The 27,146-nt window shown below is 37.8% G+C and overlaps 1 protein-coding gene across 1 annotated transcript in view; it reads right to left on the bottom strand.

Moving 5' to 3' along the window:
- Positions 1-27,146, bottom strand: part of Otogl (otogelin like) — a 140,317-nt gene that overhangs the window by 58,343 nt on the left and 54,828 nt on the right. Inside the window, exons 23-27 of the mRNA XM_059245619.1 lie at positions 25,683-25,845; positions 21,263-21,370; positions 20,294-20,432; positions 5,333-5,467; positions 97-246 (exon numbers count right to left, since the gene is read on the bottom strand). Coding sequence (XP_059101602.1) covers positions 97-246; positions 5,333-5,467; positions 20,294-20,432; positions 21,263-21,370; positions 25,683-25,845 — 695 coding nt within the window. The remainder of the gene's footprint in view (positions 1-96; positions 247-5,332; positions 5,468-20,293; positions 20,433-21,262; positions 21,371-25,682; positions 25,846-27,146) is intronic.

Here is a 27,146-nt window from a genome sequence, read left to right as displayed (position 1 = left end):
TGCCCAACAATTTGTTCCATCGTTCTTTTCTTTAAACATGAAAAGACAAACACCGTTCCATTCATTGCATCCCATTTAGGGGTTGGGTCGGCCTACCTTCCACTGTGGCCCAACTTTGATGTGGATGGTTGTCTTCTCGTCCCACAGAATGGTGATATCTTCCTCTGGAAAGTACACTACGATGTAGTGCCCGGCCTTCCACAGCTGGTATGCAGGTTCGCTTTCCAGGAAGAAACCTGATCGCTTCTTGAAAAAGAATAAAATGTCTGAGACTGAATATCACACTCTCTAACCAAAGGAGGGGACACATCAACGCCTTCCAATATTTATCTAAGATGATCGCTTGCCATGTTTTTTTTTAATTCTCTAATACAAAAATCCATGTATTAAATAAATTGGTGTTCATATGAAAACTAGAAGATGGGCTCCACAAGAGACCGTGGGCAAGGTAAAAGATAATCCAGTGACAACAGAGGAAAGAGAAAGAGAATGGACACACAGAATAGGAGGGGGCAATGAATACAAAAGGTTGAGGATGAAAATGCATGTTCTTCCCTTCAAAAGAAAAAGGTATCCTTGCGCAGGATTCTAAGTATTTGAATACAACATGAAATTGGCCTTCTAATGTTATTGAACTCTTTAATGAAATACAGAATTGTTACATTTGGCGAAAATACAGTGCTTTCACAGTCCAATGAGAATTTTCTAGATTAAAAAGTTTGACAACTGAGGGCTGGAGAGATGGCTCAGAGGTTAAGAGCACTGGCTGCTCCTCCAAAGGTCCTGAGTTTAATTCCCAGCAACTACATGGTGGCTCACAACCATCTGTAATGAGATCTGGTGCCCTCTTCTGGTGTGCAGGCAGAACACTGTATACATAATAAATAAATCTTTATTTCTTAAAAAAAAAAAAGTTTGATAACTGAAAAGAGAAAGCACAATACATATATATGTATATATGCACATATACATATATGTGCATACACAGAAGTGTATATGTATGGGACAGTGACAAGGATAGAGACAGACAGAGAGAGGAGAGATGAATTACTATCAAAGAAACTTTGGAAGGATTACAAGGGGGAGGTATTAAACTTGGGAAAGAATCTGTACAGAAAGGAACAGGAAGCTGTAATGATGATGGAGAAGAAATGAGGACAGAAGCAGAAAGGATGGCCTAAACACAGGCTTGGGACCAGGGCCATCCAAGATACATTCAGGTCTAAGAAAAGCAGTAAAGGGCTGAAGCATGGATACCACGACAAAGCCAAGCCTGAGGCCTCAGCACCCAAGTAACTCTAACAAAGTAACTATCACATGTGCAAAATACAGTCAATAAAGGCTTTGATCGTGGAAGTAATTGCCTATGCTTTGGAAACTCAAAGGAAATAATTTGCAAACTAAAAAGGGTGAGAGGGGTTGGAGGGGGAATACATTGGGAAACAAGAGTACCTATAATTATGACCATAGCGGTGAACTGAGCTTATAAAATGATCTTGAAAACACATGGTTGTATTAATGAGAAGAAAACTGATTTATCCAGAAGAAAACAAAAACTGGAAAGAGGAAATCTTTCATCCATTTTTCTTCAATATAAATAAGTGCAGTGGGAGAATGCCATATGGAAGTGGTGTTTAAGTGAACATTTCAAAAGACAGGTGAAATAGACTTAGTCATATTTATAAAGTGTTTTCCACCTAATGCTTATAACTATATTGTACATAGTAGATATATAGCCATCCATATTGTTAACTGGCTTTACCTTTACCTAGCCTCAAATTCTTCTACTCCTCAATCACCTATTCTTGCTGGCTAAGCTCGTCAAGTTATTGTTTGAACCATCTCAAATCTACACACTTGACATTCCTCCTGCCCCAGAGTATGCCATAACTGCTTTATTCCCTTTTTGACTCAAATGTTTCCTCCATCAGGATGCCACACACTATCTCTCACTCCCAAATACACTGATTTATTGGGCCCACACTTAGAGTTTTAATGCTCTGTAACTTCCATCTTGAAATCAAGTTTACTTTCCAGTCTATGATTCGTGAGTCAAGTCCAGCAGGATAGAGATCATGCATCTGTGCCATGGCATCCTGACTCACATGCACCCTATGTCTTGCATCTCCCACCTCTCAGCACTGGTTTTCAGGTTCTTGCTTCTCGGCCTCTGCTTGGGGGCCACTGCTATACTTCATCCATGGCATAGAGTCAGGACAAGGTCAGGTTGAGCAGGGAACCAAGTACTAAGAGTGACATGATGATGCCCTCCACACTAGGAAGGTCTGTAATCACCATGGAAGGACGTTGGTGCCCAAAAGAGCACATATCGAATGGATAGAAAAACATCCTGACAAAAGAGGGAAAACAGATATTCCCCCCTCCAAGGACCCTACATTTTCATTTGATGGAGGCCCCACAATTTGTATAACCTGCTCTGCCCCCAAACTACTCGGTCACGACATCAACTTTTATCTTCGTCGTACTTTTTAGTGTATTTTTGTTGCCTGACATGTCTTTGTCAGCTCTCTCCATCCCAGCTGTCTGGTTTTAAATCAGTGGCTCTAGATCAAAAGCACGCCCTTTCTATTTGCCATTAGATACAAAATGCTCGTCTCATTAGGTAAGGCAGCCTGCGACAATCAAAAGAAATGACTGTACTCCTTGCTTTTCAGTTCATCGGCTAATGCTGCCTTCTAAAAGAGTCGGTAATGAACTGTCCAACGTAGCAGCCTGTGCTTTAGCACGCCAAACACAACTGAATGACATTAGAAAGATAAGTCAGAAATGGGGAGAATTAAAGCATTTCTGAGTACAGCTCGGGTCAATTTGTAAAAGGTTTTTAACTGGCATATTTGATTGACTTACAATTGTGCATTTACATAAAGAGCAGAGGGTTGTTTATTCATTTCCCGGGATGATCAGCCCATTAGTTATGAAGTAAGTGGCACTTGCTGTATCTTCACTTATGATCTCCCAGAAAGACATTTTAGCTGGGAACTTGTTGGGATCAAACTATTCTTGTGGTTTTTCTTCATCTTACTTCATTCCTCACAATCTAAATAAAGGAGATCTATCAACACCTGTGTACAGGTGAAAATTGGAGGCTGGGAGTTACACAGAGCTGTAATTACCACTTCAGAAATGTGCCAAATTGCCTTTACATGAGCATTTAACCAATTTCTCTTCTTTTGAAAAAGCATCCTTGATCAGAAATGAATATCCAGCTAATGACTAAGCTGAACGTTTGTAATTACTTAAAAATAGATGTCAACATGACTGTAGAAGCTGTTTCGTCTTGTCTGATTGCTGTGTTTCTCAATGTTTCTACTCTCGATGTTTCTACCTGAAACACAAGGTTCTCAAACGGCAGTTGAAGATTTGGGGGATATGATTGAAAACCAAAGTAGCAAAAATGTCAAAAAGTACTCCAGGGGCACAATGGATTACACAGATCACAGGGCCTGTTCAAATGAAAAAAGTGCAGCCTTTGTTTAAAACTGAGAAATATCCCTCTTTTTAGCAGAGAGAGTTCATGTTTTCTCTTGACCTGCCTGCCATGTCTTTTCACCTTTACCTATTCCGGTGCCAGAGGCAGAATACAGAAACTAGCCCTTTCAGCAAACGTTCCAGATGACTTTCAAGAAAATGAGTTTCAGAGAAAACAGGAAAACGGTGTTCTGGGAATTCTGTTTGAAAGGGTGACCTTTAAAAGACCATTGTCAGATCTTACACTCCAAAGCTCCAAATCCATTGCCTTCGAAATGAAGCTCACGGGACTTGTGCCATCTAGGAGCTTCCGGTCTGAGCCTAGAACCCTTGGCAGCCACTCTTGTTCTCACGCCTTCCGGAATCTCAGCCACACCCTTGCCCTATCATCCCAGGAACTTTGCTTTAACCTAAGCCAATGGCTACTACCAACCACGACATTTTGTCTTCCGATTCTGCTCCTTTGAGTGTGATCATTTCCCTGCAATGACCTTTCTCCATCTCCATCTATCTATATTCATGTTCCATCACCTATTATTTTCATTCATCTCTTCTTACATGGTTTAGATCAGATTATGTCTCTCTATGAAAATAAGGATGATAAGGGGAAGAAGGGGTCAGTTCTTAAAATTTATTTTTCCATACTTCCATTACAATCTCCACAGGACTAACGAAGGTGGTTTTGTAGTCATGATGAGGGAAAGCTGAAGTTTGAGGAGTTCCAAAAACCTTGCTAGAGTCACACAGCAAGTAGGTGATGGGCGGGGATGCTAAATCAGTTCTGAGTGACTCTCAAATCTATGCTCCAAATTTCTTTGAAAATTTAGGGTTGCTTCAGTGGTTTTTCCCAGGAGTTCTTCTAGGAGCCTATGGAGACCCTGGCATATCACATCACACTGTCCGATCTTATTTCCCTTAGAGAATCATTATTCACTTAAGAACATTACTTAAAGGCAAGCGGTATCTTTTCACTATTACAGCCTAAAAATTGAGCACAAGTTTCAGTATACTGTGGACATATCAATGAATTAGTAAGTAGGTGAATGAATAAAACTGATTCCATCTTTTAATTGGACAAATTTCTGGTATACAAGAATAAGTGGAAGACACAATGACCTTACTTCATCTGTTGCTCATAGATACATGAGGAAGACACGCAAGGAATTTGATCTAACAGGGTCTTTGAGAGCATCCTGAAAAGTTTCACAAAGGAGATAGGACATACTGCACAGAATGTGTTAAACAGACAGATGTTTTCATAAGTCACTTTTTTCTAAAGTTACAGAGGAGAGTAAAAAGAATCTAGAATATGTAAATAACTGGAAAGTGATTCAACTTCTGGGATATAGAATTGAAAAAGAAAACCCTGAGAGGTGAGGCAGGAATGAGGGACAACAGCCTAATTAGTAAGAACCCAGCAGAGCAGCGGAAAGACATCTGAAAATTTTTTGAAGTACAGCAGACATAGGAAGCCGGATTTCCATATGGTGAAAGCCAGTGCTGCTGCAGTGGGAGGGATGGAATAAAGGTGGGGGCTTAGTTGGAATATTAGGAAGACAGATTGGAGGCTACTGGAGGAACTCCCATAACAGATGTTGGTTCTCAAAGCCAGAATGCTGATCATGGGAAGGAAAAATAGTAGACACAATTGAAATATGACAATAGACAATATAAGCAGAAGATGCAAGCAGTATATGGTTTATCAAAAACCCACACAAAATAACAAAGAAAACAATCTAGATCTTCTAACAACATATATTCAGAGTTATCCAAAACATTTCTAGTCTGTTTTCTCTATCAATAGTATAAGTTAGGATTATCATAAAGGAACGAATTTACTAACCTGTTTGTAAGGAGCATCATTGAGGTAGATTTCAGTGTCCCCAATGGATATCAAAACACTTTTAGAACAAACAATATCATTGTCAAAGCATTTCTTGTTCTGGGCAATCACAGATATATCAGAATCATCTGTACTCTGAAATATGTCAAGAACATTTTATTGGCACAAATGTATACTATATATAAATAGTAGTTACTTTTATTATTCAAGGCAACCAAGATTTATAATGGCTTACATTATAAATTGAAGAAGATCATACCATTAAGGCAAAAATAAAAAATATACTTAGCTGAAAATGAGAAAATATTCTATTGAAATATCACAGTCTTTAAATAATTAGCCTAATATGTTTCAAATGTTTGTTCTAGCAAAGCTTTTTAGGTCCATCATAGCTCCAATTGTCAACTACTATCATTCTCTTTATCATATATGACCACTGATATAATAAGTCACTTAGAGAGATTTGACCTATTTTCATTTTTAGAAAACATATATTTTCATTTATCTTAGGGAATTTTCTGGGCTGGTTACTTCCTCCAAGGATGAACTGAAGCAGTTGCAAAATTGTCCCATGTACTAGCAGACAAAATAAAGCATTTTATTTGAGGGTTTGCTTTGAACTTCATGGTGTCTCGTGTAATTCCTATAACATTTGGAATTGATTTTTATTGAAAAATGGCATTTTATTGTGGAAGAAAACTGTCTCTCTGGAAGAAAACTTTTTAAACATTAAAGTTATTCTAAGTTAAAACATTGGAACATGAACATGCTGAGACTTCACATACTGGGTGGCTTCATCAAAGGCAGCTGGATAGTGGAGATTTGGTCTCCATATTCAGACTTGTAGATCTCACATTCTCTCGTATCCATTCACTCAGTATCCTTGTGCAAGTGCTCATAGCCCGTCCCCCAAGCACTCATCAAGTTATTGTGGGATTACAGCACTTCCTTCTCCCCAACACACTTCAATTCCAGCAGTGTGGGAAAACTACATGTCACACGGCCCCGATGAGGACAGTGTAGAGCTCTGGCTGGTGATGCCTGCTGGATATGATGCACAGGTGTACAAGTGAGAACTAAACCTTGGACTGTCGGCGGCTCTCAGAACAATCCTCACAATCAGCTGTCTCACTAGAGTGTCCAGGAGGTCCCTTGGTGTTAGCATTGTGTGTGCACCTGTTCCAGTCTGTGTGTCAAACACTCCTTACCTACCCCACATATATGCCTCGTGTACAGTAGGCACAATATTCCAGTGAATCACTTCTCAATATGTGCTCATGTATCAGAGTTCAACCTACAGCTATCTTTTCAAGCAATAAGAACCATCCACCTTAAGCAATGTCATAGGCCACCTTTGGATAGTGACACTATCCCGTTGTTAACTGGCTAGGCCAGGACTAGTCATCAGTGTTCTGCCTCAATTTCCTGTAGCTGGTTAGGAGTACTCTGAGAGACGTGGGACTTAAGTTTATCTTGTTGAGATGATCCCATAACAGTTGAAAGAGAGAGAGTACTGAGACCACAGTGTTTTCCTTCAGTTGTGATCTCGCTGACTTTCCACAGAAGCCACTGCCATGGTGGTAAACTGGCTCTGAGTGCCATTTCTGAGATGACACTGATCTAAATGCACAATCAGGGGTGTCATGAAATATTGAAGTGACACTTTCATGGGCTTTCTGCTTCAGTGAGTTAAAAGCTCCTGCTTCTAGGTGGTTCTTTTGTATTTGGAATCCAAGAGAGTTTCCTCGGTTTCCCAGCTCCACTTTTTAAAATTTCATGTATAGATACTGTATTTACATCATTTCCCCATTTTTATCCTCTCTCCAACTACTCTTTCACCCCCCTCAACTCTCTCTCTCTCTCTCTCTCCTCTCTCTCTCAAATTCACTCCCTTTTTCTTATTATTTTTATACTCACATAAAGCACATACATGTATGTGCACGCACACACACACACACACACACACACACACACACACACACACAAATGCATGTACACACATACACACACACTAGGTTTACAGTCTCAGGCTTGAATTTCTGCCTAATGACTGGGCCATGAATCCAATTGGACAGCTGTTGGTTACCACCAAGATATAAATGCCACTGTTGTCCCTTTGGAGATAGCTTGCTATGCTGTTCATTGCTGTGGTTCATAGACATCACAGCATGGGGGACAGGGGGTTATTGATGGATATTTCTTCCTTGGCAGCTTGCATAGCACCTTCCCATACTATGAAAGTGAGTCTTCTGGGAGGAGGCTTTTGAATCAACATAGCTCAATTCGTCTAAGTCTGATGTCATAAGACTTTATTGCTAATGAAGTCATTTTTAAAAGACTCCATCACCACGGAGTTGACAGCTGAGTGACTCTAGAGCCCACTGCCCTCCCATCATGGCTCACTCTGGAACCTACCCCCAAGAGTCACTGGACTACATGTTGAGCTATGGCCTGCAGAATACCACTAGCTGGCGAGAAAAGCTTTAAATTGGAATCATGCATTTTGAGGGAGGTAGAAATCTGAACTGAGATGTAGTCTAGAGTACACCACACATATAGGCCTGCGCCTACATGAAGGATTGTACAAGGACAGACCTGCACTCATGCTCATGCAAGGGATGTACAAAGAAGTTGCATCCTCGAACAGGTCCTTTCCTTCTCTTTTATTTTTCTCTTATTTAATATCTAATTTCAACCTAGTGGATCAGCTTTGTCTTGTACTATCCTATTTTCCTTTGACTTCTGAAAAAGTTTTCCCAGAGAACAGAAGCGGGCCTGGAGTTGAAATTCTCCCTTCCTCAACCTCGAAGTGCTGAGATCGTTTTAGGCGCTCAGCCCACATTTCTCCCTCTTTCTCTTTCCATACTACCTTGGATGAAGCAGCCCTAAATTCTCCCTTTGCCTTTACTGTTTCCCCTTCATTTACTTTTCCCTTCTCCACTTTTATCATGATTACTAGTTTTACCCTGTTTATTTCCTTTCTCTCCATACCTTCAGTGACTGATGTCTTATTAGACACCACACTGCCAAGTCATAGTACACTGTCCAACATAGTCAGTCATTCTTCACAAATAAGGTAGAAAAAAATCCATGATGATCACAAACTAATGAAATACATGATCAAAAATCTATCACCACAGAAAGTGTGGGAAGGAATTCTATACACTGAAGCAAAAGATAGACACATCCATCAGGTCACAAGGTAAAAATAATAATCAGCGACACTAGAATAAGAAATAAGCAATGCAGGTTAAGAAAACAACTAACAGGTGGGCATTCGTAAGCATCCCTCAATAGTAACCCTGACTACTATTGTCTTAGTTCTCTAATTTAAGAGACATAGACTACGAAGGTGGATTTTAAAACTGAACTTAACTATCTCTTAGCTGTAAGAAATGGACCTCACTGGAAAAGAGAAACATGTAGCCTTAGAGTGAAAGGAATGGAAAATGTTCCAAGCAAATGTAACCAGAAAGCAAGCAGCTATAGCAATACCAATATCCAACACAATAGATTCCAAACTAAAATTAGTCAAAAGACATGAAGAAAGTCAATTTATGTTTTACAGTTCTAAACACATATGCGTTATACACTGCTGTATGTAAATAGATTGCTCCAACACAGGAACAGTGAGTGGCTACAATACCTCACCTTCACAGACGACAGGTAATCCAAACAAACCATCAACAAAGAAATGTCAGAAGTTTAGTTCCGAGAAAGAACAAATGAATTCAGCAAACATCTATATTATTCCAACTAATCATTGTAGAATACACATTCTTCTCACTAACCCATGGAAATTTCTTATTTAAAATATTCTGGAAAATATTTTAGGACAAAAAACAAGTCTCAACAAACATAAGACAATGTAAATAATTTCTGGGATCCCATCTAACAGCAGTGAAATAAAGCTGAAAATGATGAGCAAAAACAACTGCAAAACATACACAAACTTGTGGGAACTAAATGACATGGTACCTGATGATGATCAGTGAAGAAATCAGAGTAAGTTCCTAAATTTGTAGAATCAAGTGAAAACAATAACATGAATAACATCTTAAAAAATAAATAATAAAATGCTGCCAGGCGGTGGTGGTGCACACCTTTAATCCCAGCACTCGGGAGGTAGAGCCAGGAGGATCTCTGTGAGTTAGAGGCCAGCCTGGGCTACAGAGCAAGATCCAGGACAGGCACCAAAACTACACAGAAAAACCCTGTCTCAAAAAACCAAAATAAAATAAAATGCCTGGCAATCAAGTTAACCAAGGGAATAAAGGAATTCGACAATGAAAATTTTTAAACAACTGAAGAAATTGAAGAGGATTCTAGAAGTTTTGAAATTCCTATGCTCATAGATCGATAGAATTAATATAATGAAAATGGCTATGTGTCCAAAAGCAATCTGCAGATTCAACATAATTCCCATCAAAATTCCAATGGCATTCTTCATAAAAATAGAAAAAGCCATACTTAATTGAATATGAAAGCACAAAATACTTCGGTAGCCAATGTAGTTCTGAACAAAAAAAAATTATGCTGGGCTTAAAACAACTCTTGATTTCAAGTTATACTACACAGTCATAGAAAAAAAAAGTATGGCATTGATACAAAACAGATATGTAGATCACTGTAGCAGATAAACAGAATTAAATTCACACAGCAAAAACTAACTTTTTTTGACAAAGTTCTCAAAAACATACACTGGAGAAAAGAGGCTCTTTTTAACAAGTGGTTCTGAGGAAATTGAACATTCAAATGCAGAAGAGTAAAACTAGAACCCTCTCTCTTACCTTGTAAAAAAAATTCAAATGGATCCATGACCAAAGCATAGGCCCTGAAACTCTGAAGCTATCAAGAAAAAACACTCTAAGACATATGCAGATGTAAGTGATTTCTAAAAAGTATTCCAATAGCTCGTGGAATAATACTAAGAATGGAAAAATTAAATTATATAAAATTTAAAAGCTTATTCACAGCAAAGAAATCAAAGTAAAGAAACAGTCAACAGAATGGGAGAAAGTCTTTGCCAAGCTAAACATATGACAGAAAATTAAGAGTACAAAAAGAGCAAAATAAATAAATACTAAAACCCACATTATACGGTCAATAAATATGCTAATGAAATTAAGAGACAATTTTCAAATGATGAAATAAAAATGGAAAAAAGTATTCAACATCCTTAGCTATCAGAAAATGCAAATTAAAATTATATTAAGATTCCAACTCTACCCAGTCAGAATGGCTATCATCAAGAAAGCATCTGGCAGAAGATAATAACGGAGAGAAGGACAAAAGGGAAACTTTCTAGACATGGAAAAGGATATAAATTGGTCAAGGCACCAGGAAAATCAGTATGAAAGTTCCTCAAAAATACTAAAACTAGCTCTTCCAGGTGATACAACTGTTTCCCTTCTGAGTATACACCTGGAGGACTCCAAATCAACACACACACAGAGCTGCAGCACTATTCACAAGAGCCAACTTTTAGACTCAGCCTGGGGTTCCATCAGCAGATAAAGAAAATGTGAAGTGCGCACACATGCATATGCAGGAGTTTTACTCAGCCACATGAAGAACGAAATCTCATCACCTGTTAGAAAGTAAATGCGACGGTAGATCTTCAATACTGAGTAAAACAAGTGAGGCATACAAATATGTATTGTCTCTCCCCTGTGGATCCTAGGTTTTACATAGATGCCTTAAACCATTTACGCACACACACGTATGCATGCACACACACCCATTCACAATACACACATGTACAACACATGCACATACACAAACACATATGTGCATGCGCACACCCATAGGCACATGAGGTGACAAATGAAAAGCTACTAGAAGAAGTAGACTAGCAGAAGTTAAAGGGGCTCCCCATCAAATATTCAAAGTATGCGATACACTTGCAGAATTTCTCTTATGAAAATCAGCACCGTGAACAAAGAATATACATTGATTAAAAAAGCAACTTTTTTAAAAAAAAAAAAGAAGGACAAAATGATTCCAAGGTCACTTATTTTATAAACTGCAAAGACGGAACTGAGAATCTTAATTTGTTCTTGTTTGTTTCGGTTTTGACAATGCCACGAGTAATGAAATAGTTCTAGAAATGGTTGAAGAGAAAAGCCCAACTCGTAATGACTCTCTCATTCCAGAGAACATCATTGAACCAGGCACACCTGAATCTACGCTTTACTGAACCCCTTCCCTTCCTCACTCACATTTAGCACATCCTCTGCAGCATCAAAGTTCCTCACTCTAAGGGCTTTTGTGGATGAATTTCCAAAGTGGTCCTTCTCTCTCCAAGAGTCAAAACTATTGATCCCTAGCCCTTTCCTTGACTTCAGTGGTGAGGATTTCATCCAAAGGAAAAGATGGGTGGTGACATTCATGGTATCCGCTCTCGACTGAGAAGTGGGGTGCAATGATGAGTGTAAGTAGAGATGGGCCTGAGTTCACTGAAACCTTAGGTTGGGGTGGGACATTATCCTGTCATCACAAAAATTTCAAAGCGTCACAGCAGTTTCCTGGATGTTTTATTTAGAGAGAGAGATGAGGGTTTGTTTTCCTAATGATGAAAGTGTTATTAAAAGCATATGAATTTTCATGTTAAATTCTCTACACACAGATTTTGACATTGCTAGCAATAGGAGCCCTAAATCAATATACTTCCTAGTCGGGCTGAATTATTCTTGGCTTGTTGGTAATTACAGCAGCAGTGCCTACAGGAGAGGGTTTAGTGAACAGTGCTGACAGAGTAATTAATGTGTCTGTGTGAGTCACTTCTCCTTGATGGGGGCTGTGAGCGAGCTCTTGGCTTCTTCCTTCTGCACAGCATTGCCTGAACTTTGAAAAGCAGCATAATAAGCGCCATTAAGATGATTATAGCATTGTTCTACTAAAAAAAATTAATGCCACACTTTTATGTTTTTATGAATGGTTTTCAAAGCAGAGGAGAGTACATAATGCAGGGTTTTGTGTGTTCTTCCTCTTAGGAAGAGTTATTTAGATTAAAAGGCGAGAAAAAGAGGGCCACAAGGTTTCTATTACAATCACACTTCTGTTACTGTGAATCAAAGTATCTCAGTGTTAGCGCTGTTCTTCATATTGAATCAGAAATGTCAAGAGATATTCTATATTACACGGTCTGCCTCCTCACACTCTGCTCTGCTGACAGAAATCTGAAACGGTAGCAATGCTGAGAGCTATGTGTCTATAATTCCCACTCTTGATCTACTTCAAGTTAATATTAGGTTTGGAAATAATGTGGCAGAGTTACTAGGCAACACAGGAACAATTCAAAGCTCTATGGAAAAAGGTCAATATCAAGGCTCTTTTTTCTCTCCCTTCTAAAAGCTCTGATAGACAATAGTCCTCCAAATGATTCAAAAACTCAACCTGTCAGCACCTTTCAAAGTACAATAGTATTGTGTTTGACAGGCCACTGTCAACGCCTGTCCCGTATAAGCCTGAATCCCCTTTTAGGTGAACCATTCCACACAAAGTCCCTGCTGACAGCTACCTATGAATTAACAAATAATAAGGCAGGGTTTATAGCTGCAAGATGTTATGAAATCATGGCAATGTAGAATTTCACACGAGAGCAACACATGTAAAAATATGGAACCCATAAGAGCCAGCATCTCAAGACAACTGGAGAAAAGAGGTACAAAAGTAGACCAGGTGATGAGAAGAAACAGAGGACCAGAAATCAGAAGAGTTACAAGAAGACAAGAGTGACTTCAAAAACAAAGTAGGATGAAAACTAAAAAGGTTTAGAGGAGGCTGCTTGGTCAGTAGAGTGCTTTCTGGATAAGTAGGAGGACCTGAGTTTGGTTACCAAATCCCTATTTAAAAAAAAAAAAAGCCTGGCACAGTACAGTAGCATGTTTACATTTTCAGTTTTAGGAAGGAGAGAAACAAATTCCTGGAGCACAACAGCTATTCAGGAGAGCCAAAAATTTTATCTCAGTTTCAATGAGAGACCCTGTCACAAAGTATACACCAGGGAAATATTTAGGAAAATATCCAATATCTGCTTCTGACCACTAGATACCCACATGTACACACACACACACACACACACACACACACACACACACACACACTCCAAAAAAAATCCTTAAATGATTTCACATCTAGGTAATTATTGTCTTTTCTTCATAGTTTCATATAAGCTTAATAATAATAATAATAATAATAATAATAATCTCCCTATGACATGTAGTTGGAAGTTTTTCTGTGTGCTGCCTGGTCCACAGCTGCTCAAACCCAAGTAAAAACACAGAAGTTTATATTAATTAAAACTGCTCAGCCATTAGCTCAGGCTTACTGCTGACTAGTTCTTACACTTAAACTCAGTCTATTTCTGTTAATCTATATGTTGCCACGTTTTCTGTAGCTTTACCTGTGTGCCATTACATACTGATCCCTGGAAGGTGGCTGGCATCTCTTCACTCAGGCTTCCTCTTCCCAGAATTCTCCTTGTCTGCTTACCCCATCTATATTTCCTACCTGGCTACTGGCCAATCAGCATTTTATTAAACCAGTATACAAAAGCATTATCCCACAGCAAATACCCAAGGTTCAAATGAAGCTAGGCCCACAGACTACACAGTGACTCACAAAAATCTGTAACGGCAGTTCTAGGGGGATCTGACACCCTCCCCTGCAGGACCTCTCTGGACACCAGGCACACACACAATGACATGAATACATGCAGGCAAAACATTCAGACGCATAAAATAAAGTAAATCATTTTTTAAATAATCACTAAAATGTGTCCTAAGAAACAAATGTAAAAATATAGTGGTTGATACTCTTCTACTGCAAAAGATAATAAAGAATTTTTTAACCAGATAGAAGATATCAATGGATAATTACTAAGTGCATTAAATGCCCAGAATTCCCCAAATGACCTGAGGATGGAAAGAAAGGAAAATATAAATACAGTCCCTGCCTCAAAACTTTAACATGTTCTTAAATAAATCTTTTCTATGGAGAGATGTAGAATAGATGTGTCTTTATTAGTGTAGTCCATAATTAATAGACAAAAATAGTTGAAATGAATTAATGCATGAGGAAGGACCATTGCCACATATTAGAAACTGTTTGTGTAGACAGTGGAGCATGGATTAGACTATAAATTTTGTTAGACAGTTGTAAATTATTTTTATATATAAAATGAAAATACCAATTGGCAAAATTTTCTCTATTAGAAATAACACCACAAAACCATCTTTAACAGAAATAATATATTCACTGGAATAGGACATGCTTGATACAATGTTCTCAAAGAAATTTCCTTTGTCTGAATATGATTTAAAATATTCAGAAAAGGATAATTTCAAAAATTATTAATATACAGGTATTATGTTTCGTTTTGTTGTAGAAATACTTCCTCCCTTCCTAGTGAGAGTGTGACTTCCAGACATACAGGATCACTACCACCTGGCACCTTGCTTAAAAAGTTGAACCCAAGACTCCACAGCAACCTATGGAAATGGAATCCATACTTTAACAACATTCCCAGATGACGTGCATGCACCTAAAGTTTAGAAGTGTTGTTTTGTAAATACTACTATGAAAGCAGTTCTATGAATTTACTATAAATGCTAGCTGCTATGAGTAAAAGAACTTAATTTAACTGCCTTATCTCTACCATGTTGGAAGACTGCAGAAAGTGTCAAACCAGAGATTTTTTTAACTTTATGATTCAGTCATAGTCATGCTAGTAGTCTCTAAGAGGAATCCAAGGATGTAGTTCATTGCCCTGAAATATAGTGATATACTATCTAATTGCACAAATATAAAATTAGCAGCTTGTTATTTACATGATATATGATGGCTATTCAAACAATAAGACATAAGAACAGGACAGATCAATATAAAGTGGAGAAGTTTATATAGTGTACACATTTATATAGTGTACATTAACAACTTTGCCTTTTCTTGTGCTCCAAACATCAAACAACACACATACCAAAAAAAATGATAACCATAGAATTTTCTGATCAATAGTTAATAAGGTGTCTACCTTATTAATTGAAGGGAACATAGTCAACATAATAAAAGCTACATATGACAAACTCACAGCTAACAGCATCATAAATGGAGAAAATTTAGAGCAATCCCATTAAAGTCAGGGATAAACAGGGCTGTCCACCGTCCCTACTCCATTTTAAGATACTATCTGGAACAGTGGTTCTCAACCTGTGGGTTGCAACTCCTTTGGGAGTCAATGGACCCTTTTACCATGGTCACTTAAGACCATCAGAAAACACAGATGTTTACATTGCAATTCATAACAGCAGCAAAATTACAGTTATGAAGTAGCAACAAAAATCATTTTATGGTTGGGGTCACCACAACATGAGGAACTGTATTAAAGGGTCAAAGCATTAGGGAGAGGGAGAATCACTTATCTGGAGCAATAAAACAAGAGTAGAAAAATAAAGAATACAAGTAGGAAAAGAACTCAAATGTTCCACATTTGCAGATGATGTGACATTTTACATAGTAGAATCCCCAAAGTTCCATCAGAAAACATGGAGAAATAAGCAATAATTTCAGCAAAGTAGGAAGAGAAAATTGGCTTAGTAGCCTTCCTGTATTTCAATAACAAATAGGTTGAGAAAGAGATCCCATTCGCAATAGCCTATGAAATTAAAATATCTAGAAGTAAACTTAACCAAGGAAATGAAAGGCCTCTACAATTAAATCTCTAATTAAAAAAAAAATTGAAAAAGACACTAGATGAAAAAAAAAAGACCTCCCATGCTCATGGGTTGGTAAAATGAATACTGTGAAATGAACAGTCTACCAAATGCAATTTGTAGACTCAATGTAATCCCAATAAAGATCTCTGCAATATTCTTCACAGTAATTGAAAAAAATTATCTTAAACTTCCTGTGGAACCATATAAGACCCTAAATAGCCAAAGCAAGACTGGGAGAATAAATCAGTGCTGGGGGGGATCACCATACAAGATTTCAAGCTACATTACAGAGCTATTGTAGTAAAAAACAGCATGGTACTGTCACAAAAACAGACATACAGGCAAGTGGAAGGAAATAGAAGACCCAAGTATGAGTGCATACAACTATAGCCTTCTGGTATTTGACAAGGATGCCAAAAATGCACACTGCAACAAAGATATCATCTCCAACCAACAGTACTGGGAAAACTGGATGTTCATACGTAGAAGAATGAAGTTAAAACCATACTATTACCCCGAAGAAAAAAATAAATTCCAAGTTGATTAAAGACTTCAAAGTGGAGCCTGAAACCCTGGAACTGATAGAAGAACATATAGGTAATACCTAAAAAGATCAAGGCATAGAAAAGGGCTTTCTGAATAGGACCTCATTTGCTCTGAAATTAAGGTCAAAAAATTGACAAATGGGACTTCATAAAGCTAGAGTGTTTCTGTGAAACAAAGCAAATAGTCTGTAAGGTGGAGAGACAACTGACAGAGTGGAAGAGAATCTTTGCAAACTATCCACCTGAGAGGATTAACATCTAGAATATATGAAGAATTCAAAAATAAAAGAATTATGAAAACAAATGGCCCAATTAAAATGAGCACAGATCTCAACAAAGAGTTCTAAAAGAAGAAATAAAAAAATAACTAAGAAATATTTCAAAAAGTGTTCAACACCCTTAGTAATTGGGGAACTGAAAAATTAAAATTATTTTGAGATTTCATCTCACCCCCAAAAAAATGGCTAAATTTAAGAAAACAACTAATGACAGATGCTGGAGAGAATCTGGGGCAAGGGGAAACACAGTTGGTGGGATTGCAAACTGATGCAGCAACTCTGGAATTCACTGTATAGAGTACTCAAAATGTTAAGCATAGATCTACTATATGATCCAGATATATCACTCCCTGGCATATATTCAAAGGGCTAAATACCCTAATCTAGGGATACCTGCTCAGTCATGTTCACTGCTGTTCTATTTACAGTAGTTAGGGAATAAAAACAATCTAAATGCCCTTGAACTGATGAATGAATAATGAAAGTGTAGCAACTATACATAGCTGTTCTGTTCAGCTGTAATAAATTAAAATCATAAAATCTGAAGGTAAATGGATGTAACTAGAAAATATTATACTGACTGAGTCAACCCTGTCCTAGAAAGACAAGTGCCACATACTCTCGCTTTTACGGGAATCCTAGTTCTGAATATTAATGTATGTAAGTATATAACCTGGAGTAACTGTGGAGTTCAGTAAAAAACAGAACATGGTGGTTGGGAAAGCAGGAGCTGAAGACATGGAGTAGCTGGACACTGGTGCTATGAAGAGGAATGGGAAAGCTGGGAAGAGGGAGACCAGCACAGACAGTGAGGGAAGAAGGAGGGATAAACAACACAAAGGATGTTTGAAATGAGTTGCTGCTCAGGAGATCACAAGACTCGCAAAACAGTAAAGATGATTGATGTGGCCCTCGGTTGCCTCCCAGTCCTTGAAGGTAAGACCCTATTGCTGGAGACACTACACACTTCAGACACAGGATTTGAAGAACTGAGCCGGAACTGATCTAGAAACCTTCTTCCTGAAGACTAGCTCTCATAGTGTCCTAGGGTTGCTATGCTGTGATGAAACAGCATGGCCAAAAATAACCTGGGAAGGAAAAGGTTTGTTTGGCTTAAGCTTCCACATCACTGTTCATCACTGAAGGAAGTCAGGACAGGAACTCAAACAGGGCAGGAACATGGAGGCAGGAGCTGATGCAGAAACCCATGTGGAGGAGTGATGCTTATTGGCTTGCTTAGTATGGCTTGCTTAGCCTGCTTTCTTATAGAACTTAGGACCACCAGCCCAGGGTTGGCACCACCTGCAATTGTCTGGGCACTTCTTCATCAACCAATAATTAAGAAAATGCCCTATAGTTTCTCCTAAAGCCCAATCTTATGAAGGCATTTTCTCAGTTGAAACCCTCTCCTCTCAGATGACTATAGCTTCTGTCAAATTGACATAAAATTAGCCAGCACACTTAGTGTCCAGAGATGGTAGGCAAATTGAATGGAAGAAAAGTAACCAATAGTTCTACCCAAATATAAAGCCTATAAACAACAATGACCACTATAAGTAAGATATCCCAAGGGTACAATAATGGCTCTTACCTATTAGAGGTAACCAACAGCTTGGTGGTAGAAATTATGTAAATTGGATTCAAGGCACACTAAATAGGAGGGAATTCTTACCTGGTCCTGTAAAACTTGCAAACTACAAGTGGCTAGTGAGGCCACAAAATCTGGAGGAGAACACACTGCTGCCACTTTATTAAAAAAAAATTAAAATTTCTAGCTCCATGTTGAATTTGTATCATTAGGTCCACAGATACATGTAGCTCCCATTCCTCATCAAAGAAACTTTGTTTGCAGTAGACAGAGATCATTACAGAGAGCCATCAGTGATCAAACTACAGAGAACAACTGACCGTGGGTTGTCCAACCCCGATCAATAGATCTACAACACAATCCCCATACCTAAAGGTCAGAAATCATTGCAATAGAAAGATTGTATTGTAAGAGCCAGAGGACCAAGACATCTGCTGTGAGCTAGTGTCTTCTGTATATGACAGAAAAACTGCCCACGTGAACTCTCAAAAATTCTGTCCGCTAAACAAAACCTGAAATACGACAAAACTAGTTGAAGTGGTGTGAATCTCACTAGGTCCTACTCTTAGATAAAGTTCCACAGGGAGAAGCAGTCTTATCTAGGGAAGAGCCCCCTGACACATTATCCAGCTGCAATGAGTCAGCCCTAAATACACAAGCATATAAGTAACATTAAGTGAACTCAGCAAGCTGTATTTATATGTGTATGTGTGTGTGTATGTGTGTGTGCATAAAAACTAATTAAATAAAAGGTAGTAAATTTAACAAAGAGTGGGGAGGGATATAAGAACAGTTTGAGGGGAGAGGGCAAAGTGGAAATTATGTAAATGCAGTACTCATGTATAAAATTTAAAAAATAAAAAATTAAGAAATAGAAACATACTTGATAGACGTCATAATTATATAATACCAAATCCATTACCATTTTTCTATAAGAATCTTAAAATCATTCAGAAAGGGCAGCCCCTTTTATGAATGGTAATTCAATGATGCTTGTTATGGGACTTGTGAAACAAGGCCTCATAGGGAACGTCAGTTCTTTAATATATAAGCGAAAGCTTCATTAAAGTTTCTCTATTTTTATTTTGTAGAACTGTTCGAAATAGACCTTATTACTCTACTTTCTAGAGAAAGGCTCATTGGGCAGAATCACACGTAAGCATAATGTGGCATAAAAGCTATGCCCAGAAAAAATACATTAACCACATATTTATTTGCTGGTAGATGGTGTTCATTCCACTGTTCTTGTGTGACTCCACTAGAAAAACCACAGTTTTTCATTTAGAAATTTAATTCTGAGATTGGTGCTGGCTAAAAAAATATGCATGTAGGTTATCTTATCTATACACTTTAGACATATGAGAAATTTCAAGATTTTCTCAGACATACAAATCCAGGAATTTGCCAAAAGATAACATCAATATATCATTTCTAGAACCAAAAATAATCTCTCTTGGTTTATATGTTCATAAAAATAAGATATATGGTTTAATGTGTTATATGTATATTTGTCACACCAAGCTAACAATAATTAAAATAATTTATCTTTAATGAGCAGTTACTGTGTAATCATGCCCTTTCTATCCATGGAGCTAGGTATAATCATTATCTTCATTTCACAGACAAGGCAAAAGGCATGGGGCTGAAGAATTAGTCTATCCCGTATGAACACGAAAACTTAAGATGAGTTTAAAGCTGAAGAAATCAGTTGGAAATGACTGCGCTTTCGTAAGTTTTATTAGTGCTAAAAACTAATGTGATACGCCATGAACAACATGCTGTTCTTCACACTGTCTTCATGCAAGTTCAAGCAAAAAGTAGTTATGACTAACCTTTATCAAAAAAACCTGGCAATCACTGATGTAGTCATATTCCAACCCATCAAAGGAATAATAATGCCGGTCTCCATAGACTGTGCATACAGCAGGACATGGATAGTATGTGCAATTGAACATCCCCCGCCGACAAACACTATTTAAAAAAAAATAACAAGAGTTATCTTATGGAGAAATTAGATTCAAGTTAGTATTTGTATTTTATGTGTATGGGTGCTTTGCCTATATGTATTTCTGTGCACTATGTGTGTGCATAGTGCCTGTGAATGCCAGAAGGGAGTGTTGGATCCCCAGAACTAGGAAATCAAACCAGGGTCCTCTGAAAGAGCAGCCAGTGCTCTACTGAGAAGCACCACTGCAGCACTTGCAATTTTCAAGTAGCCTAAACATTTGTTCTCAGAAGCATTTGGAGGCAATAATCCTTATAAATATTGCCAATTCATTCTGATAATGCCTTTTACAGTGACAAGTTTGTCATGTACATTTATAGTATTGGACACCAAAACTAAGTCTGGGGCACACAGAAAATAGATAATAGAATGAAGTTTTATATTCAAGATTCTACATTCGAAATTTTAGGATACTTGCATATATTCTAAGGAAATTTTAGCAAAAAATAAATTTTTTTGTGACACTGTGCTCACTGACTTCCAAACAGGAAAGCTTCTATTGAATAAGGCCTTTTCTTTGTAACACTTAGCGTTTTCTTATAAGTTTGTGATGTTTCTCTTATTGTTGCCGAAGTGTGATATTTCATGCTTCTAGGCAAACAAACATGCATTGAAAATGCCATGGTCCCCTCGTAGAAATTAGCTACTCAACTCCCAATGGCCTCCAGCTCTAATAAGTGCAAGCTTGATTATGATTCCCTTTTGCTAATCAGACGCGTCCCGTCATGTCAGTCAAACAATTGAAATGAATACATTTGCTGAAAGAAACTTCCATGGAATAAGTGACTGTTCTTACCAGGTGTAACACGGTGTAGAAATGACTTCCCCCGAGACATATTCCCAGTCTTTCCAGATGCAGGGACAGCTTTCAGGAACGTAGCATTTTCCTTTGTGTTCTGCCATTCTTCCCAATGAAAAGGTAACAGGATTAGAGAAAACTGCAAGTGTCAGGCGGGCTTTCAGTCTATAATTTTATCATATTCAACACCGTGTTTTGCCTTGGAAAATGAATCTGGTCTTCCCCCTTTTTCCCCACAAGAAAAAGTCTTCCCCCTTTTTTCCCTTGTGTATCACAGTATTAACTAAATTCCAAGCACATGATCAGATATGGTTTGACCTTTTGTTATGTAGCATAATGAATATAAAACAGAAGTGTGTATTTCTAACATGGTGGGTTGTTCTAGAAAAAGCACATTTGAAGAGAAAATAGGTGACCAGTTATCACTATTAGCTACTAAAAGAGGCCGTGTTGTCTAAATAGTAAGTTATGGCATCAATAATGTTTTCTGCTAAAGGATTTAGAGAGCAAACAAGCTTGTTTCTCAGTGCTAAGATATAAAATCATGACAGTTTGATTTAGGTGTACTTAAATGAAAATATATCAAGTATTTCATGTTCCTTTATATTAATATGCTGTTTTGAATGTTTGCTTTGAAGTATTACCTCCTTCTTAAAAATTACTCCAGAAAAAAACTATCTAAAGATGTCTAGTACTATAAAATGTTTAGAATATATAATTTAATATTAACATAATAATTAAAATTCATGATATTGGAAGAAATAGTATGCTACCAAAATATTCTGATATTAAGAATAAATAAATTGCATAGACTGTATTGCATAGACTACATATATTCTAATACCCTCATTGTAAATATAAATACAATTTTTCAATATTCTTAAATTTTTCCCAAAATATTATATATAAACTGAAATAATTAACAAGTATTATATAATAAATATGATAATATGTTCTAAATATTATTTAAATATATAATGAAGTCACTAAAACGTAACATTTATGTGAACCTTGATAATTAATATCAATATTTATATGAATAAGTAATTGATTAAATAATTTTAATAAAACAATAGTCAAATGATCAAATAATACCATTACTAAAATATATAGAATGCATTTTTTAATGGATTTTCTTAAAAATGCTATAATCCAATGTTATGAAACATAGGGCTGAGGATTTACATCCAATATATATATATTGCCTAAATGTATGAAATCCTGGATTCCATTCTCAGAACAATAAAAAAAATTATCATCAAAGTTTGGGTTTTTTTTGTTTTGTTTTGGTTTTTTGGGGGATTTTTTTGTTTTTTGGTTTTTTTTGGTTTTTTTTTTTTTGGTTTTTTTTTTTTTTTTTTTTTTTTTTTTGGTTTTTTGAGACAGGGTTTCTCTGTGTAGCTTTGTGCCTTTCCTGGAACTCACTTGGTAGCCCAGGCTGGCCTCGAACTCACAGAGATCCGCCTGGCTCTGCCTCCCGAGTGCTGGGATTAAAGGCGTGCGCCACCACCGCCCGGTTTATCATCAAAGTTTTAAACCCGGAATTCCTACCCATTCCCTCATCAGAAATAACCACCCATGCTTTTAGACCTCTGCTGTCCTCATAGCTCTGTGTGTACAGTGTAGTGCTTCCTTATCGGTGTACACAGTCTGCTAGACTTGACACTCTACTCAAGAGAACAATGATATTTGTTATCGTTTAGCCATGGAATAAACTTCTTTGTTGAGAAAGAATGGATAGAGAAACGTATGTGTGTAAAGGATGCATTGTCTGGTTCAGTTTCTTTCTTAGAAATCAGCTATTTCCTGGGTTTCACACTCTCACCTCACTTTTCCAAACTTGTCATCTTCTTGACTTTAAATCTTGGTTCTTTTTGTAAAATTCTTCTCATTGTTTAAGTCTCACTTTAATTCTCTCTTTTTTGTCGGTCTTCTATGTCCCTAACTTCCTCACCACCTCAGTACGTAACAATGTGTGTAAACTTTTCATAGAGGATTAATCGCAGTGAACTAAATATTTGATTGGATGTGGTGAAAAAGACCCCAATAACAAAAGTGAGTATCTTTGTTTACTCTTGTACAGACACTACCTTAAAATATGTCCCAGACTCATTTTAGCCTAAGGATAATGCACTATAGTAAATTCCGTTTTCATCTTATGCGTGTATTTTAATGCCTCCTCCCAACCCTCTTCCCCAAAATACTGTTTCATTAACCTTAGTTGTTTCAGTCAAATGGATCATGATCTCTGAAGACCCAGACAAAGCAATAGTCTTAACTGGTTATGTGGATGACTGATGAGTTTTTCATACATAATTAAAAACCGGGAGCAGGAGGAGGAAGACACAGCCTTGTTGGTTGGCAGGGAGGAGAGATGTAATAAACCCTGACCAGACACCTACCATGTAACTGATGTGTTATGATGTACTCAGCCATCCATGAAACAAATACCACTGCACTCATTTTTAAAAGAAATTGAAACTGCGCAACTTGCCCCAAGGTTATTTAATAAGGATGGTCAATATCTAAAACCCTTTATATTGACTTTTCCTCTATTTTGCATTATTTCAGTGCAGTGATTTCTAAACTAGGTCCCTGTAGACTTTTTATAACCCTGACCCTGTCAGGATCTCTGGGAAAATACAGGATATACTAAGGTATTGTCTCAACATGAACCAGAAAAGGTCACATTGAAGAGAAGATAACTTAATTACCATCATCGACTTTTTACTGGAAGTGTTTCTGTTCACATTTTCTTTTTCTCAATCAACCAGAAGCATCTTGGTTGCTTCTAGCTCTATCTATTTCAATACTATTAAGGAAGGAAGGATGGCACTTTTCTATGTTTCTTAATAAGGTTAGTCAGGAAAGAAATGTCAAGTGTGAACTGGAAGCCAAAGGTAATAGTAAACAGCATCAGACACTGAAATAAAGTTTAGGTACGGCTTTAATCGGCCATGCATCCCAACAGTCGCAATCAAACAGATCAAGCAATGTTGTAAGTTTTAATTATTGGGCCGCAATAAACATTTTCTTTCCCTTGTCCTATAGACAAATTGTTTTTCTTGCTCATTTGTTCTCTGGTCTGGTTTCCACCCGTCTTTATTTTTCACATATGTTGGGCTCTTGTTTATTGTGACCTTCTTTCTCTCCCTCGTGCGCCTTTCTTCTCTCAACAGATTGACACCATTCCCAGATACTTGGCTCTATGGAGCCATTTAGACAAAGGTGATTCTCCTGGGAGGCAAACCACAAGCCCTCCCCCTCCTATGCTCTTGCTTCTTGTGAGTTGATCCTGGGAATGTCTTTGTAAAACGTGTTCATTGAGGAAGAATGAGTGACCTGTTTACCTGAGATGGCCCTCCCTCTATTCATCATTAGACAAGCAAGAGCAAGGGAGAGCGGATTATATGAGTGCTGATGAGGAAGCAAACAGCCTCCAGATTCTATGTCTGTTACAAGTACGTGGTATTTCTACTGCAGAAAAAAAATGTATGAAGAGTAGATAGCCTGCAACTAATTGTGATCCATATATATTGAATATGCTCTACACACACGCACACATACTTACCTTATAATAACTTACAGATCATGCAATTCCTGCCTAGTTGGGGCTTAAGAAGAATGTGTGGAAAAATCATTCAGCTAACAGCGGCAGAGCTGGAATTGGAGCTCTGTTGTGAATGAGGTCAGAGTACCCACTTAAAAGCAACCTCCTGTTTAGCCTCAATATAATTACCTGCAATGTTTATAATTAAATCAGTTGGCTTCACTATTACAAATTAATGTCAATGACAATCACTGCATCAGTGGAAAATATATATATATATATATATATATATATATATATATATATATATATATATGATGTATACCTAGATGGTGCCTTGAGTGAAGGTGACTGATTGTGTCACTTTTTTCCAAACCTATAGCTGAAAAGGGAGAAATCCCAACCTTATCTTAAAATGTGCTCTCTCTTCAATTCAGTGCATGACTCTAGTGATATTGCACAATGTTAAATTAGCTGAGCAAATAGTTACAATAATCTGGTAGCTACCAACACAAAGTTAACCACTGGTCAAAACAAAGATTTTAGCTATTCTTGTAAAAAATAGTTTTAAATTATTTTTAAGTAAGTGTATGTGTGCATATGCGTGTGCGTGTGTGTGTGTGTGTGTGTGTGTGTGTGTGTGTGTGATGGGTATACATGGACCTAAGTGTGTCATGCTTTGAATATGGAATCAGCTCTCTCCTTCCACCTCTATATGGGTTCCAGGGATCCAACTCAGGTTGTTAGACACCCAAGGCAAGCTCTATTAACCACTGAACCATCTAGCTGGCCCCAAGAATATTTTTAAGAGACCTTACTTTTCCTGTAAATCTTGGAGGATTGTATTAGCAAGATAAGGGAACTCACCCCGAAGCGCAAACACAGCCACTTATGCAGGGTGAGGATGGAGCACAGGTAAAGTTCATGGCCAGGTTTGCACACGTGGTCTCACAATTTATACCACCAGCTGGTAATTCAGGGTCAGGAAACCTGCAGTCAAAATACTCCTTCCCTTCTGGGCAGATGGGGACTTCAGATAGAAGCAGAGATAACATGGCTTTAACTTTGTATTTGCTTCACAGGCTTATGCACAAACCATCCGGAAAAAATCCATAGACCAGAGAGCATCGCTATAACTAAAGGATGCTCTCATGCTGTGTTCCTTGAGTGGATGAACTTATCAACATTACCTAGCCAGAGTCGGCCTGGTCATCAAACTTTCCAAAAGCTATTCCGAACTTGAAAATCTTAGCCACCTTCCCTGGCACTTCAATAAGTAATTAGCATACAATTTCTTGAAGTACAAAAACAGGGTATGTTGATTAATTCAAACACCATTTTTTTTATCATCTTTCTTTATTAAGAAATGTTCTACTCACTCCACATACTATCCACAGATCCCCCCTCCTCCCTCCTCCCACCCCCCAGACCTCTTTCCCAAGCCACCCCACATCCCCACATCCCCCAAATCGAGGTCTCCCATGGGGAGTCAGCATTAGCCCAGCACACTGAGCCTAGGCAGGTCCAAGCCCCTTCCCACTGCACCAAGGCTGTGCAAGGCATCACACCACAGGCATAGGGTTCCAGAAGCCTGCTCATAGACCAGGGACAGATCCCGATCCCCCTTGCCTGGGTGCCCCCCCAAACAGTTCGAGCCAAACAACTGTCTTCCATATCCAGAGGGCCTAGAAAAGATCTTCACCAATCCCACATCTGACAGAGGGCTGATCTCCAAAATATATAAAGAACTCAAAAAGCTAGACATCAAAATACTGAACAATCCAATTAAAAATTTGGCTACAGAGCTTAACAGAGAATTCTCAACAGAAAAATCTCAAATGGCTGAAAGGCATTTAAGGAATTGCTCAAACACCAATTTTTAAGGGCTGAAAACTATAATACATATTTTAACACTTATGAAGCCATAATAAATGCATGTTACTCCTTGACCTTGCCTGGCCTATGAATAATTATTTTTATCAGTTTTTACTATACTGTAAAGTATAGAAGTGGCCACTGTTATAGAGGCATGATGGGGATTTCCTGCTTCTCCAGAAAGCTTTGGATCTGTCAGGAATCAAATAAGACACTTACATAGGATCAGAAGGATAGAATCGTGAGGATTCCATAGAGAAAGCAGGCTGCCTAGGCATCCTTGCTTTAACTATGAGCTGCCTTTAAAGTTAAGAGGCGCATAGTGAGGATTCCCAGTAGCTACCACCGTGTTCATTGTGAGGCCCAGTAGCGTAGCCTGTAGAGAAGCCCCAGGCTGACCTAAATCTTGACAAAGTAAATCTAGAACATGTAATTCAAAGGACATCTTATTATTTT

The sequence above is a fragment of the Peromyscus eremicus genome, chromosome 18, assembly GCF_949786415.1.
Source record: "Peromyscus eremicus chromosome 18, PerEre_H2_v1, whole genome shotgun sequence".
In the NCBI taxonomy this organism is placed as follows: domain Eukaryota; kingdom Metazoa; phylum Chordata; class Mammalia; order Rodentia; family Cricetidae; genus Peromyscus; species Peromyscus eremicus.
This window is presented reverse-complemented; position numbering and strand designations above follow the sequence as displayed.